Source organism: Botryllus schlosseri, chromosome 10 (genome assembly GCF_051294905.1).
Source record: "Botryllus schlosseri isolate E-star chromosome 10, Bs_hap1, whole genome shotgun sequence".
Lineage (NCBI taxonomy): Eukaryota > Metazoa > Chordata > Ascidiacea > Stolidobranchia > Styelidae > Botryllus > Botryllus schlosseri.
Genome location: NC_137245.1, coordinates 975,016 through 989,780, shown reverse-complemented (window position 1 = coordinate 989,780; position 14,765 = coordinate 975,016). Strand labels below are relative to the sequence as shown.

Genomic DNA, 14,765 nt, shown 5'->3' with positions numbered 1-14,765 from the left:
ACGACATAACTTACCGTTTTATCAAACATTAACATTAACATTCATTTAATTGATTTATTTTGGATCTCGTAATTTGATAAATTGTGCCTGTAATTAGGATGATCGGAAACAAATGGTGTTTCAAATTGCAGGAACAAAACTTTTCCCTTCTTGTGTTGATTTGAACATCTTATTTTTAATGAGTTGAGACCGAAGCTATGAATAATTCTGTACATAGAGGGCGAATCTAAGACATACTCACGAACCTTTTTTTCAAGTAGGCCTACAGCACTGAAAGTTGGATTTCTAATCTAAAATCACAAATGTGGTGATCCGGACTGAAGTTATTTCCGTTTTGATTTTCTTTAACGTTTAGCAATCAAAACATTTCAAAATAAGCTGGCCTCGAGGAAGGGCTATTGTGTCAATATTGTTATCAATGTTCTTATTACGTTTCTCGATACCTTCGCGGGCCGCACAATATGTTGTCACAGGCCATATGTGGCCCGCGGGACGTAGATTGCCAGCCCTGTAATAGAAAATCGTTGAAAGTTGTAGTTTTTTCAATACATAGTTATAGTCAGGTAGTATATATCAATAATAAGATAACGGGTATCAGTTATCTTCCAGCCGTTCAAGGCCGCTCCTGAAAACAGCTCAAATAATTTCTGCACACAACCGTAGGCCTAGGCCTACTATAGTGCCATGAATACCGGTAACTCGCAACGAGATATATCTTGCGTTCAACTCGGGATAGACATTTATAGGATTGTTTATTTGAAGAGCACATGCCTATACATTTTACTAACATCGAAATAACGCCTCATTGTTAAGTATAAATCGCTATAAGTCCAATGTTATCCGTATATATTCCTGCTTCAAACTTGCGCATAACATATGAAGACTATCACATAACGACATATATCTTACGTTGTAATAATGAGGTTGAAACTCGCCCCGACAGCGAAAAAGTTTGGGGACTAGTGGTCTGAATTCTTTGGTCGAGAATTCACCGTTACATGGCTGTATGGAACAGGAACCCAAAACATGCTATGGACTTAAGGAGAAGGTCTGTTATATCCCATGTTTCTAAACCTTGTCGGGAAGTATTGGTAATTTCACAAAGCATACAACCCGATGATTCTATGGAGGTAATTCTCAGTAAAAGAAGCCTCTTCATATCCCATCAAAATACAAAACAATGATGTGGAGGCCACACAAAATTGTGGAATTTTTCAAGTCCAAATACTGTAGATATAGCCCGAGATATTCATATCAGAAATAATAATCAGTCAACTTATTATTGATAATATTTATATAGGCCTATAATATCAATTATAACACCTTTGAAGTGTGGTTACATGTAAAAGGAATAATATGCAATAAAATGTGTAGCCGATAAAAACGATACACAGTTCAGATGGCGAGGCCCAACAAATCTAGTTTGTGCGGACTTGGATCTGTGTATAAAATTCATTGTTACCGCAAACTAGTGACGTCACGGGGAGTGTGCATACGCAGATGAATACACTGGCTCACCCAGTGTCGGACTATGACCTTCTCACAACCGCTATCTTGTCAATCTAGTGTCTATACGTCAGATAGTCCAGAAATATAGTCCCAATATTCCAATATAGTAGTTGGTCGACGTTAATGGGGTCAGATACATCATGTTTCCTTCAATAGCCTACAGAATGCCGAAATGTAGCAGGGCGCAATGCGATATATAAATGTCAGTAAAGACCTGGAAATTATTTATTAGGAAAGAATAATTGTAATATTTAGATTACAACATTTTCATATCGAACAAGGCTTTTATATTCTATACATTGCTTGTGGCGTAAAAGCAGCGCGGTGGGCTTACTAGTGGATAAATACATGTGAAATTAAACGATGAAATGTTAGCCGCATATAAAGAACTGATATAACTGAATTTATTGTGTTATGAATCTACCAAAGATTGATGAAACACTATATCATACACACATGGTGATGGCAAAATGAACTTACTATTACGAATAAACAATAATGTTTCACGAACAGGTGAAATAAACTTGAATCTCTTCCCAAAGAGCTTGTCGGGTCGAGTAAATATTTCTTCTACGACCCACTGCAAACCCAATAACCGAAACTAATTTCGTTATTGTCTGTAAAGCTGCATTGCTCATTTCGTTTCAAGTGCGTTTACTTGGTCGTTACTAGTACAGGGCAATATTCGAGTACCTGAGCGATTGAATTGTGAATGACGTAATGGGCGTTGGTCCAGCATTATATTATGACTAACTATGGCGTCATAGCAGTATTTAAATGTGGAAAGCTTGGAGATGTCCCGTTTATGCGACCACAAAGAAGATATCTCCGGTTCTATATCAATGGTATTTTTTCGACCATACCCATTACCCAGACACTGCTGTGGTAGGATCACGAATTGTCGTATTCAGTAATGTGCGTAGCTTAGTAGTTCATGTTTCGTCATATACATCCAATTGAGGCTTGAAGGATTTCACAGTGGAAAATAGTATTGAACCTATAATTCTCGTTGATAAATTAGCTATTGGTGACAAGCGGTGTATATAGCATCTCACTTTTCGACTCGAATCATTAGAATGATTACTCGATTCGGATTCGAGTCCTCGTATCGTTGTGAACAGCTCTACTCAATTTGATTCGAAGTGTTGCAATTGTTACGCGAATCGAATTCCAGTATTATCGAATCGTTGTGTCCAGCCCTATAGGCCAGCCGTGACACGACTTTGCTTGTAAAAATCTGTCATTTGGGACAGTTATCTCCAGTCTCGTATCTTTTTTCCTGTAGCAGCATGCTTAAGTAGATTCCAAGCCACAGACATATCGCAGCGCAGCTGTGGAATATTGAATGGCTCGAGATCTGAAGAAGGCAAATCGTAGTGAGGAAATAAAAAATTCTTACAAAAGCAGCGTGACTTACTATGTGATCGTATTGGCCTGAACACCAACACTCCGGTATCTTCATGCAAAAGACGATTACGCCTGAAATTGAATTACATTGCAAGGGTACTTATACCAGGAGGTAATTACAGACCGTGGTGCATCAGACCCTTAAGGGAGATGAGCACCACTACCTATTTTAACCATATTAACCCGTTTAATGGGGCGGGTCACTGGTGACCCAAGCTCAAGTTCATCTCTCAATTTCCCTGAAGATATATGTCGTAGCTGACTGCTTTTGGTTTCTATGAAAAGCCAGCTTTTTTCTGATTTATATGATACTTAACTTGACGGTATAAGGCATGACAATTTTTAGTACCGACGATCTTACTTGAGCAGTTCGGCCGAAAATACGCATGCCTAAAATTTCCAGATATTTCCCGAGTGTGAAATATAGTCAGAAATTCTGCCAGGACAAGAGAAGTCGACTCGTACGCTATTCTGTGTAATCTATCACCGTTTCAAACATCAAACCCTGTTCTGGGGAGTTTTCTGAGGGGGTTTGTTGATTGTGGTCACGCTTCGGTGATTTTCAAGAACATAGTCAAGTTCAAGTCCAAGTTTGTGACGGAATATGAGTCATAAACCGATTTACTAGGCCTTTTTTTTCAGTCAACTATCTAGCAATGTGGAGAGAAAAGCGGTATTTCGGGTTCTGGGCGTGAAAGTTGTCCTTTTGTTTTTGTCAACCGATCACAAAGTGGGAAAAATTCACCGATTTTTGAGAATTCTACTCCTGTTTTGCAAGTCTCAAATTTCTGAAAAAGTGTCCTCTTTTTTAGATTTCCAAAATATGGTAAGCCTATATAACACGAGATAGTATACCACGTTGTTACATGCCAATATCTGGCGGTAGAGGTCCGATTCGGCATTGATCTTGAACTTGACCATTATGACCACTCACTGACCACGTCCACATGTAAATTTTTCATATATGTTCGATTTTTCGATGTCTGACGAGCCGCGAGGTTTACGGTCATGGTTGACGGCTTGTTTGAAACCAAGCAACAGTGGCTACGCCAGGGGTTCTCAAAGGGTGGGCCATGGCCCACTGGTGGGCCACAGGAGCATTTGAGGTGGGCCACAAAACTATTTTGAAAATTTTAGAATTAAAGGATTGAGGATTTAGCGGAGCGCATTAATATTTGGAGTCGGTTTAAAATGTCCACCCTGATATCATTGTACATAATTGATTGTATCATTGGATTGAATATTCTGACATCGCAACTTCAGTTGGTTTGGTACAAGATGTGTTATTGCATGCATATTAAAAAAATCTTTCTCCACTTCTCTGTGGTCCCCATTCACCAATGAATAGTTTGAAGCTGACCCAGAAGGATTATATTACTCCACACAATAGTGGAACTAAAGTCCCAATCACACAGTGAAAGCGTGGATTTGATCATTGTGTTTTGCGATGCGAATGGAGCAGCGGACGATCATAATATACATAGGAGTTTCAGGCTATGATCTACCAAGGCCGTAACTGCTGCACCCAAACCCCCTATTGCGGGAACTCGAAGTGGGCCAAGGTTATTTCGTTGGTCGAGGATATTTATTCGACTTGCAAATTTTCACCGCGCTTCGCGCGATTGTATGGGCCGAATGGTCTACATTTAAACATTATCAGTAAATTAAGAGACAAATGCGCATATTTTAAAGAAATAGACATATCGGCGCAGTCGATCACCACGCATTGAACAGGATTATGACTCCAAGATAAGAGGTGGACCACAGTACTTTTTCAAACCGGAAAATGGGCCACGGCCAAGAAAGGGCTGAGAACCCCTGGGCTACGCACTGAGGCATCATTTCCGACTCGCTGACGCTATCCTGGGGGTCAGTCTTGAAAAATGAGAGAGAGAAATAGATTTTTTCGAGAAAAAGTTTGTTCATTTGTTCTTATAAAAAAAACCTAGACATGTCAAGGTGTGTCGATCGAGTCCGGAAACAGTAGAAGGCTATACTCCGCCCACTTTTAAACTGGAACAGCTCAGATTCAAGTCTTGGTGAGGTCACGGTATGAATTTGAAATGCCGGACAATCGCTTCATTTGGCCAAAATACTCGGAAACGGAACAAAAATTGCATGTCCAAAAACTCTGGTTGATTCGGATAAATGTCCGCTTAATTCGGACACAGGGTCTTTATCGTTAGGTCATGCCGCAATTAACAGTGCTTCGTTCGTGTTAACACAGAATGAGTGATTACGATCCATCCATTACCAATTGACCACGAATTCTTACAAGACCGTGCCAGCTTTATAGTTAGTCGCTTTTACTTCGATACCATTGCGGCCGTCTTGTAGAACAGAATGGTACTGATAAGCGATAAGTTTTTTGACTTGCTAAAACCTTTTGCCTTTAGTTTCCTATTGTTTTGTGGGGATGAAAAATAGTCTGTCTGGCCTCTATTGTACGATTTTAACCCTATATGTGTGTTTTAGACTGTAAAATAGTAAATAATATATGTTGATATGTGCATATACAGTGTTCTTTTCAATTCGCTACAAGTTGCTGTCGATTACCCCTGGAGAGTGTCAGTCAAAAATATTCGGGTTCATTTCAATATAAATAGTATATGGGAATTCGTGAATCGTTTCGTATCGAGATACTGAACAATAAAATTAATCTGAAGGTATAACTCTCCTGCGTTTTATGCGGTCCGGACGAATTACTGCAGTATAGGACAGCTGCAGTTCACGAAATACGCAACATAACTGTATTTTAATGTGCTTTGCGCCTTTACGCATGGCCTTGCCATGCAACATAAGTGTAATTCTGCGTAATTATGAGTTTCTCCGCTGCATTCCACCAAACCTGCTGAGCGGGTCCAAATTGTCCGGAGTAAACGTACTCGACTGTATGTCTAATATGTATCCATGCGTATATGAATATATTTTCCAAATTGTACCTGTTTGTAGTTCTATCGTTCATTTTGCGTTTGTCGCGCAAATATGTTCTAAAATTTCGGAAGAGGTCATCTCTTTTTAAGTATCAAATTCTGCAAGCCCCCGGTAAAATCTACGTATCCACAGCACTACTGACTTGACTACATTTCAGAGCTTAATCGTTTACTTGTACTTCAGTGACAACGATGACTGCTTTAGTCACATATGCTAGTATCTTACGTTGCTCAAACAGCTATGGTTCCACCGCGAATTGCGTATGCATTGCATATACATACTACCAGACATGGGGTGATTACTTTATGAATGTAATCGATTGCGATTACGATTACTTCGGAATCACGCGATTACGATTACGATTACGATTACAGCAAAATCAGGAAGTAGTCGATTACGATTACGATTACATTGAAAAAGTAATCACGATTACTCACGATTACATTTGTTTTGCTTAGGACTATAATCTTAAATGATATATGGGAAGGCAATACAAGGATTGCGATGAAAAGGCTTAATGAGATATCAACTTTCTTCATACATCTTGCGTCATTTGCTTATTACGTCATAATATATCAATTGCACAACTTTATAGTGCATGATTTATCGCATCCAACGATTTGCATTATTGCCAGGTCTTTACCTGCCGCGCCCCAAATTCCTTAATAGAGTGGGGAGCGTGCTCGAAGGGGACTCAAAAGTATTTCGTAAACCAACAGATATTATAGAGCATTTTCGAGAATTTAATTAATTCTTGTAAATGTTTTTCGAGCTTTGCGATTCAAATATCTCTAGTACAGGGGTCACCAACGCGGACCAAATGAGTCGTCCGCGGTCGCTGTAGTAGTGGTGGCTTTTGGGGTGGGCGAGGTGGGCGGCCGCCAGGGGGGCTGGCCGAAGGGCTCCCCTATTTGGATTATGCGCTTTTTTCAGGGATAATAACGAATAAACATGGAAATCCGTGTAAGGTAAGAATAGGATTCCGTACAGATGTGTAAATCATCATCAAATCTCTGCATTTGTTAGAAACGTACCATATGCCGATAATCATCACGTCTCTGCATGCGGTAGAATTACTTGCACACATGAAAAAATAGACATGGCCGAATCCAGCACCTGGCCAAACCTTGATAGATAGATAATAATAACAGATGCGAAAGAGGGGTCTGGGGGGCGAAGCCCCCCATAAGTTACGGATAGATACTTATAGGGCGGCCCCCGGTAAGTCTCGCCCAGCCCCCACCTCCCCCCCCCCCCCCCGTTCGTATGGCCACCACTGCGCTGTAGCCAAAATCCACATGCGAGATTTGATAGTTGAAGCTCGTTTCATATGAGCAGCAGTTGAACATGGGTCGGCCGACGCCAAGGAACATACGAACGCAGTCGCTCGGGGCATTGCTTGTCTTCGTCCACGCGGCGGCTCAACGGAAATCTATATAGTTAATATTTCCGAGTCTAGACGCGGAGATCGGCGCTTCTGCGCGCACTGCAGCAACGCAACTGAGCTTGGAGGAGCTGGTGTGAGTCCATGCGAGTGAGCGTTTTTTTCTTGGTAAGGGGCGGAAATCCGGCCCAGTGCTCTGATTGTCTTACTCTAAGTGAAGAAATCCAACTGAACATGGATAAACGACGGGAGTAGGCTACGTGGTAACCCGTCGGTCGTCGCAATAATCAGTACACATTACACAAGAAGTAGCTTTTTGTTTCAAAGCAGTTGGTGACCCCTGCTCCAGTAGATAGCTGGGTTTGAAATGCATACCTGTTCCTCTCAAGAAAAAACATACATAGGCTATATTTTATGGGAACAGGCATTTCGTAGCCGGTCATTACCGCGCCACGATCCCACAACACACCAAAACATATAAGCAGTTTCGGCCAACACGCAACTCCACGGGATGTGATACCAAAGAAATACCTTGGCCGAAACTTAGGGTATTTTATTGTCAATAGCCGCGCTGAGTGGGCGGGACTAATAACTCTTGTCCTTCCAATCTGGTCCCACAATGCAAATGTCACCCGGCGCATCCACAAAGGAATAAAGCCATGACAATTTGTGTGTGCGTCCCACAAAAGATATTCTTTTAGTTTGCTACGTTTGGGCGAGTACAATATCTTGTGATTATACAACGGACTGGAGGTCGCGAATTAACAACATACAGTAATTATAACAACATACCAGATGCTATGAATATGAATTACGTGCCCCATCTTTACAGGTAAATCTTACACTCGGGGCTCAGAGAGGTTATAAATGAATAGTAATATAATGCAATTACCAATATTATTGACGAAATTCACTTTTGAAAGTTGACCAACGGTTGAACAGGGGAATTGCTGTTTTGGCTGAATTGCTGATTCTAGCTACAACCCACGCTAACATGTCAGGCTATATAAGCGGGTGGTTATGGCGGCAGGTCCAAATGCTAAGTAACGAACTGTGAAATAACGATTGACGCCCGTTTCAAGTAGTTATATGAGAATAAGATATGGTTAACATAAAAATTCTGCCTTCAACTTAATACATATACAGCGAGCTGCTGTTACGAGAAACGGCTAAGCACGGCTAGGTTATGATATATATCAGCAGCTGTTTATTTGTAATGCTTCGTTGTGGAAACTGCAATGTCTTATTCGACGAGTACAAAATTCCGAATCTTCGTCAGGTGCACGTGCGTACGTAGGCCTCCTGCTCGCCAAGCAGCAATGGTAAACTGCGTTTAACTAAGCACAACTAAACATTAATACATAAGTTACTATTTGAAACTATAGGCAGAGTGGTGATCAATATCCTGCTGCGAGGTAGCGGCTTCTGTAGTGTATTGATAACCTGATATACACCACGGGAGATGTTCTTACAATCACACTACAATGTCCATCGCATGTCTGTTTACTATATGTGGATACTTGTTACGCAATGACGAGCGGAGCTAATACTTCTGACGTAATAATGAGTCAGTGGCGTTTTAAAACAGACGTTTGTGCTAACGCTAACGTGGTATATTATCTCATTCTTGTTCACGAATATTCAGTTTATGTCATAGTCCTTGTACAAACAAAAAGTAATCGTTCATTCACAAACAAATCGATTAGATATGGGAAGTAGTCGATTACGATTACGATTACTTCGGATTTTTTTCGAATGTAATCGATTGCGATTACGATTACTTCAAAATGCTGTAATCGTCGTAATCGATTACGATTACTAATCGCGATTACCCCATGTCTGCATACTACACCAGTGGTTTTTAATCTGGGAGGGGGGGCGCCTGAGAGAAATGAAGTATCTTGAACTCGGAATAATTTTAATATATGCTGGAACTTTCAGGTTTAAACGATGGCAATAAACCGAATTATACTACGAATTGTACTAGAATATGTCGCTGAATTATGAGTAATTTTAATATTAATTAGTAGAGAATGTGTGTATAGGTGTTAGCTGATGCTTTTATGGTCGGTCGGTCTGTCATACATCTGTGCAGAGCGCGTAGTAAGACACAACGTTATGGGGAACTAAAATATTTCCTCATAAGAAATATTCCCTCTAAGCTGCGCACTTGCGCAAATTCGCAATGCTGACACGGTCTCTGCGCACAGAAAATATAAGTTGCGCACAAGAAATCCGAAGTGATGACCTTTTTTCAGTCGTTACGCACAGTTTTCCATGGCTCTGCGCAGTGAGTTGGTGAGTGTGCGCAGACTCGGCAAAAATTAGAGGGAACATTGCTCATAAGGTCATGCCATGTGTAACATATCTTTTGCATCTTAGAAATGAGGATCTAAATTTAAGTAGCATATAGCGGAACCTCGCCATTGGTTTTTGATTTAGCTTATGATTAGATACCCTTGAGCCAAGTCCATGCTAGAAAATAGAACACATTAGACACCAAATTCGCTAAAATATGAATATGATATGTAGGGCTGGGCAAAATCGAGTACCTGAGTGATTCGATTCTGAATCACGCAATATGCTTCGAGTCGAGTCGAGTAATCGAGTATCACTCATTATGACGACATAACAGAATGTAATATGTCAAAGCTCAAATAGGTACCTTTTATGCCACCACAAAGAATATAATGCCTGTTATCCATCACAATAAAGATACTTTGGTATTTTTCGACCATACCGATTTCATTTCACTTGGTGACAGTATTGTGGGATGACCATGACTTCGGAAATGTTCTATTTCCAGTAACGTTCGTAGCTTTGTACTTTATGTTTCGTATGCTACGATGCGGACAATGAAAGTTTCAAGGCTTCAACAGTGAAAATCAGTATCGAAACTACAATTCTCGTTGACAAATTAACTTTCAGTGAGGCGGAGCGTATAATTTCAATACTCGAAAAAATCGCCTTTTACTACTCGACTCGAATCATTGAAATTTATACTCGATTCAGATTCGAGTACTCGAATCATTGTGCCCAGCCCTAATGATATGTATTGGCATTGCACATGATTATTTTAGACAATATTTCACGGAAAAAAATTTCGCGATCGGCGCTATTTACCTCCGCTATCTCAAACAACGCCTTGGGATTACAAACATTCTTGTCGCTCTTCTTATAAGTTTTTTTTAAACGGCGATAAGGCAGCTCGAAATTTTTCATTATCATCAAGGGAGCGTGTCCCATTGAAATAAAGCCGAATATTTTCGACTGACAATTGTCAGGGTTATTCGTCAGCAACCAGTAGAGAATAGGAAAGAACATTGTATGTACGTCACAAATCGTATCACCAAAGGGGTGTGTGCTAAGTAGCGTTGGGACCCCGGGAAATCCCGGGATTTGAAGCAATCCCGATCCCGGGATTGGTCCGGATGAAATCCCGGGATTTGTGAACAGCATCTACCATGGCTTATGTAGCGCCATATGTCTTATTTTGGTAATAAAGCAGTGTCACAAACTCGGCTGATTGTCTAGAACAGTGGCCTCAAACACGCGGCCCGCCAGAACTGTTTTTGCGGCCCACGTCGGCGTTTTGACTTTTCAAGCATTCGACAATATTAAACTCGAAAATTCAGATTTCGGATTTGAGAACTTGAAATTTCATTCTGAAACCACTCCAAAAACCTGAATCGCTATTACACATCAAACGTCCACTAGCTGCTAAATTATAATGCGACAGCTTTTACGATGACACGATGCATTTGTCGTCTCGCATGGTTTCTAACTGTCTATATAACTCCTTATGTCGCCAAATTATGCCAAGCACAACAATATTTTTAAAAAATATTGAAAAATATGACTTTTTCGTGGCAACCGTGAATATTACAATAGTGTAACACATTTTCACAATGTGTATGGAATGCCAATCTGCAAGGTCCGACAAAAAAGGCGTACTGGGAAATACATATTATACCCCTATTTGATGCTGCTGCCCGCCGCGTCATAAAAAACTACGAAATTGGCCCGCGATAAAATTGGAGTTTGGCACCCCTGATCTAAACGATGATACTCTTGATGCTCTTATGTTTTGCGTCAATTCAATATCACCAGGACTAAATGTTGTTTGTGTAACTTGTATGTCTATTTTACTACTTTTCTAATCCCGGGGAATCCCAGGATTGAGGAGCGGAAATCCCGATCCCGGGATTTCAAATTTGATCCCGAAGTCCCAACCCTAGTGCTAAGGTTGTTCAAAATTAACTTTTTCCGGATTCCAGTGATTCAGTGATTAAATTATCAGGTTCCCCTAAAAAAATGCTGCAACCAAATTTGGTTCAATTCAAACAAGTATAAACCGCCCCACATACAATTTAAATTTTTCATTTATTATAGAAAATAAAATAAAAATCTGTCAATCCAATGAAATTGTTGAGTTGTCTAAAAAAGTGATGCAAAACAAATTAGACTCAATTGCAACCTGTAGACGTGAAGTTATTGCGGTCGAAAGTTGTTCAGGATTCGCAAAAATAGCATTGACGGTGGGTAATCCCAGATTTCTTAATGAAAAACTCAAATAACTCCGCTTCTACGGGTTGGAATCGAGTCAAATTCGAAACAATTTTTTTTATTTTCCATAATAAATTAAAAAGTTGATTGTATCTGCGGCGGTTTATACATGTTAGAATTGAACCAAATTTGGAGAGCAGCGTTTTTGTAACGTAACCTGACAATTTATTCACTGAAACACTGGAATCTGAATAAAAGTGACTTTAGAACAACCCTAGTGTATGCGCACATAGTTGTGGTTGTGGCTGTGGTGCAAAATGGGACTCTTTGAATAAAAAATTTCCATCCCGAAAAATTACAGTGGACGTTTTGATTTAGCTATAAACGATTAAACAGTCATATTTGTTTGCCAAGAAAGATAGCGCACTCACCTACCGTTCCAAATGACAAGGAGATTAATCCCCAAATCTGACGACCTTCGACCATTGAACCGACGATCCCATCCCGATAAAACATCAAACAGTAGATTGGAATAATCAATGTAAATATAGCCGCGGAAAGCCCTAAATACACATGTCAACATAATATAGGAGATTAAGGTGAAATTCAACCTAGTAGCTTACGTACCCGCTCTCTGTCTGACCATGCATTCTCGCAAAAGATAAGGTCTCGTCAGTAGCCACGAAGAAACAGCTCCACAAGTTACCGTCAAAAAGAGCAAGATAAACTGAAATTACGAAAACAATATATCACTAAGAGATATAGGATGTTGACAAAATAAGTTTTACAAGGTGCAATTCTATACTGCAACATATATGCGCCGCCGTCCGTTTGTTAACTTTTTAATTCTATAGAGGGCTGTGACTTCGTTACAAGGTCCCGACACAAAATTCAATCCCCATGTTCTAGTTTCGACTCGAGTCACATCTAGTCGTTTTCAATTCGCCAGAAATTCTAGTCAGAGTCCAATTCAGGGTAGAAACTTCCGAGTCCAAGTAGTATCAAGATTTCCGAGTCCAAGTCATCATGATCCACTGTTCAGTCTGTAGTTAAAGTCATGTTCTATTCATTATACTTACAACTCATATCGGGTGAAACGAATTCCACGCTTTCATATTACAGCCATTTTAACCAGAGATGGTCATTAAAGACCTAGTTGTACGTTTGTAAACACTCAAGTAGTTTTGACTACTAGCATTACCTTCTCAAGTGGTGATGATTGTACACTGTAAAAACTGGGCCTACCCCTAGAGGTGGATCAAAATGCCACCCCATGATCAGAAGGGTAGGGTGGACTGGTCTACCTACGCCACAGGGTAGACTGGTCTAACCACGCCAAAGGGTAGACTGGTCCAACCACGCCACAGGGTAGACTGGTCTATCTACCCCTGTCCGGATATAACCCTTACCTATCCGGATATATCAACCTTGGGATATGCTTTACAAAAGTCAAACCAAGGCATAACAACCTATATCCTGCCCGAATATCTTCATCAAACGCTCAATCTCCGGTTACCAATACCAACCCATATCTTTGTCAAACGCCTATTCCTGCTGCACTCTTATATACCATATCGGTTTTTGTGATGTTTATTGAAGTGTTCATTATGCCTCGCATGTTGACATAAATTACCAAACATCGACATCATTTCAGGCAACTCATTTGCAAATTAGTCACTAATCTCGCGAAGTTTGGTGCGAACAGCACCAGTGGCCTTTAAATTAGGCACGCGAGCGAGAAAAATTGACATGAAAGTGAGAGATCTTTTAATCTTGGGTGAAAATTTCATGTTGAAGACCCAATGAATTGATATCATCACCGCCAATGCCTGATGAAAGCTGCGTATTTGTGTCACGCGTTGGCCTTCAAAGCCGACTGTCCACTCTTCCTTCGTCGTATCAAAACAAATGACCGGGTATCCATTTCCGTGTTTGGGTGTCTGTTATTATATCAAAAAAGAATTAGGACAAATCTACACAGCACACCACACAGGCACAGACTTTTAGTAATCAGCAGTGTTGGGATCAAGCCACTACCTTCGAGTGACGAGTCATTTCGACTAGAGTCAAGTCAGAATTCAAGTCAAGTTGCCTTTTAGAAGCAAGATGTATGATTACTAGGGTTGGGCACAATGATTCGAGTACTCGAATCTGAATCGAGTATTAATTTTAATGATTCGAGTAGAGTAGTAAAAGACCATTTTTTCGAGTACTGAAATTTTACGCTCCTCGCAACTGGAAGTTAATTTATCATCGAGAATTATACTTTCGATACTAATTTTCACTGTTGAGCCTTGAAACCTTGGTTGACGGTATCGCAGCATACGACACATATAGTACAAAGCTACGTAGGTTACTGGACGCAGCACATTTTCGAAAGCATGATTATCCGACAACATTGTCACCAAGTCGAATGAAATCGGTCTCGTTCGGAAAATACCAAAGTATCATTTATGAGATGAGATTTTATTATTATTTTATTATTATGTTAGTTGTGGCAATAAAATATCAATGGTGCGTGATTTACATAGGAGTTAGTTGATAATGCATTCAAATGCTAATAACATTGATGAACTTCGTACCTGATCAATCAATAGGAAGTACTCATACTTTTCGTTAAAAACGGCGGGTACTGCTACCATCCAATCTAGATTCTGAGATTCTGTAAAAAAATACAATAATTAAGTCGGGAGTCGGGTACTGCGGGGAACATCTGGTTTTGATGACCAATCAATATGGATCAAACCATACGGATTTTGGAAAATAATTAAACTTGGTACAGCTGTTGAAGAGGTCACAGTTCCTGAAAACCAACAGCTATATATTGTGAGTAATAGCATGACATACTGGATAACTTTTGAATGACTTCTGGGACATTCTTCGAGCTGATTGTATATTGAGCGGAGCTGTCACACTGATTATGAAAATCGAACTACTTATCGACTTCTCAAAGTAGTCGGCGGCAACATAATGTTGCGCTACAAGTATACATTTTATCGCCGGTACTACACAGAGCTATACTTAC

The 14,765-nt window shown here is 40.2% G+C and overlaps 1 protein-coding gene and 1 long non-coding RNA gene across 5 annotated transcripts in view; both read right to left on the bottom strand.

The window, feature by feature from the left end:
• Positions 1-735: 735 nt before the first annotated feature.
• LOC145449205 (adiponectin receptor protein 1-like) overlaps positions 736-14,765 on the bottom strand; it is a 31,524-nt gene continuing 17,494 nt past the window's right edge. For 3 of the 4 annotated variants that reach the window (XM_080327683.1, XM_080327682.1, XM_080327684.1), the window contains exons 5-8: positions 12,368-12,467; positions 12,172-12,303; positions 2,927-2,988; positions 736-2,866 (exon numbers count right to left, since the gene is read on the bottom strand). In XM_080327683.1, coding sequence (XP_080183809.1) covers positions 2,750-2,866; positions 2,927-2,988; positions 12,172-12,303; positions 12,368-12,467 — 411 coding nt within the window. In that variant the 3' untranslated portion in view covers positions 736-2,749. The remainder of the gene's footprint in view (positions 2,867-2,926; positions 2,989-12,171; positions 12,304-12,367; positions 12,468-14,765) is intronic. The other variant, XR_013918172.1, reaches the window with a different exon arrangement.
• LOC145449207 (uncharacterized) lies at positions 13,315-14,643 on the bottom strand. The gene is made up of 2 exons (XR_013918174.1): positions 14,323-14,643; positions 13,315-13,680 (listed from the first exon to the last, which is right to left on the bottom strand). It is a non-coding gene; the product is annotated as an uncharacterized LOC145449207 (long non-coding RNA).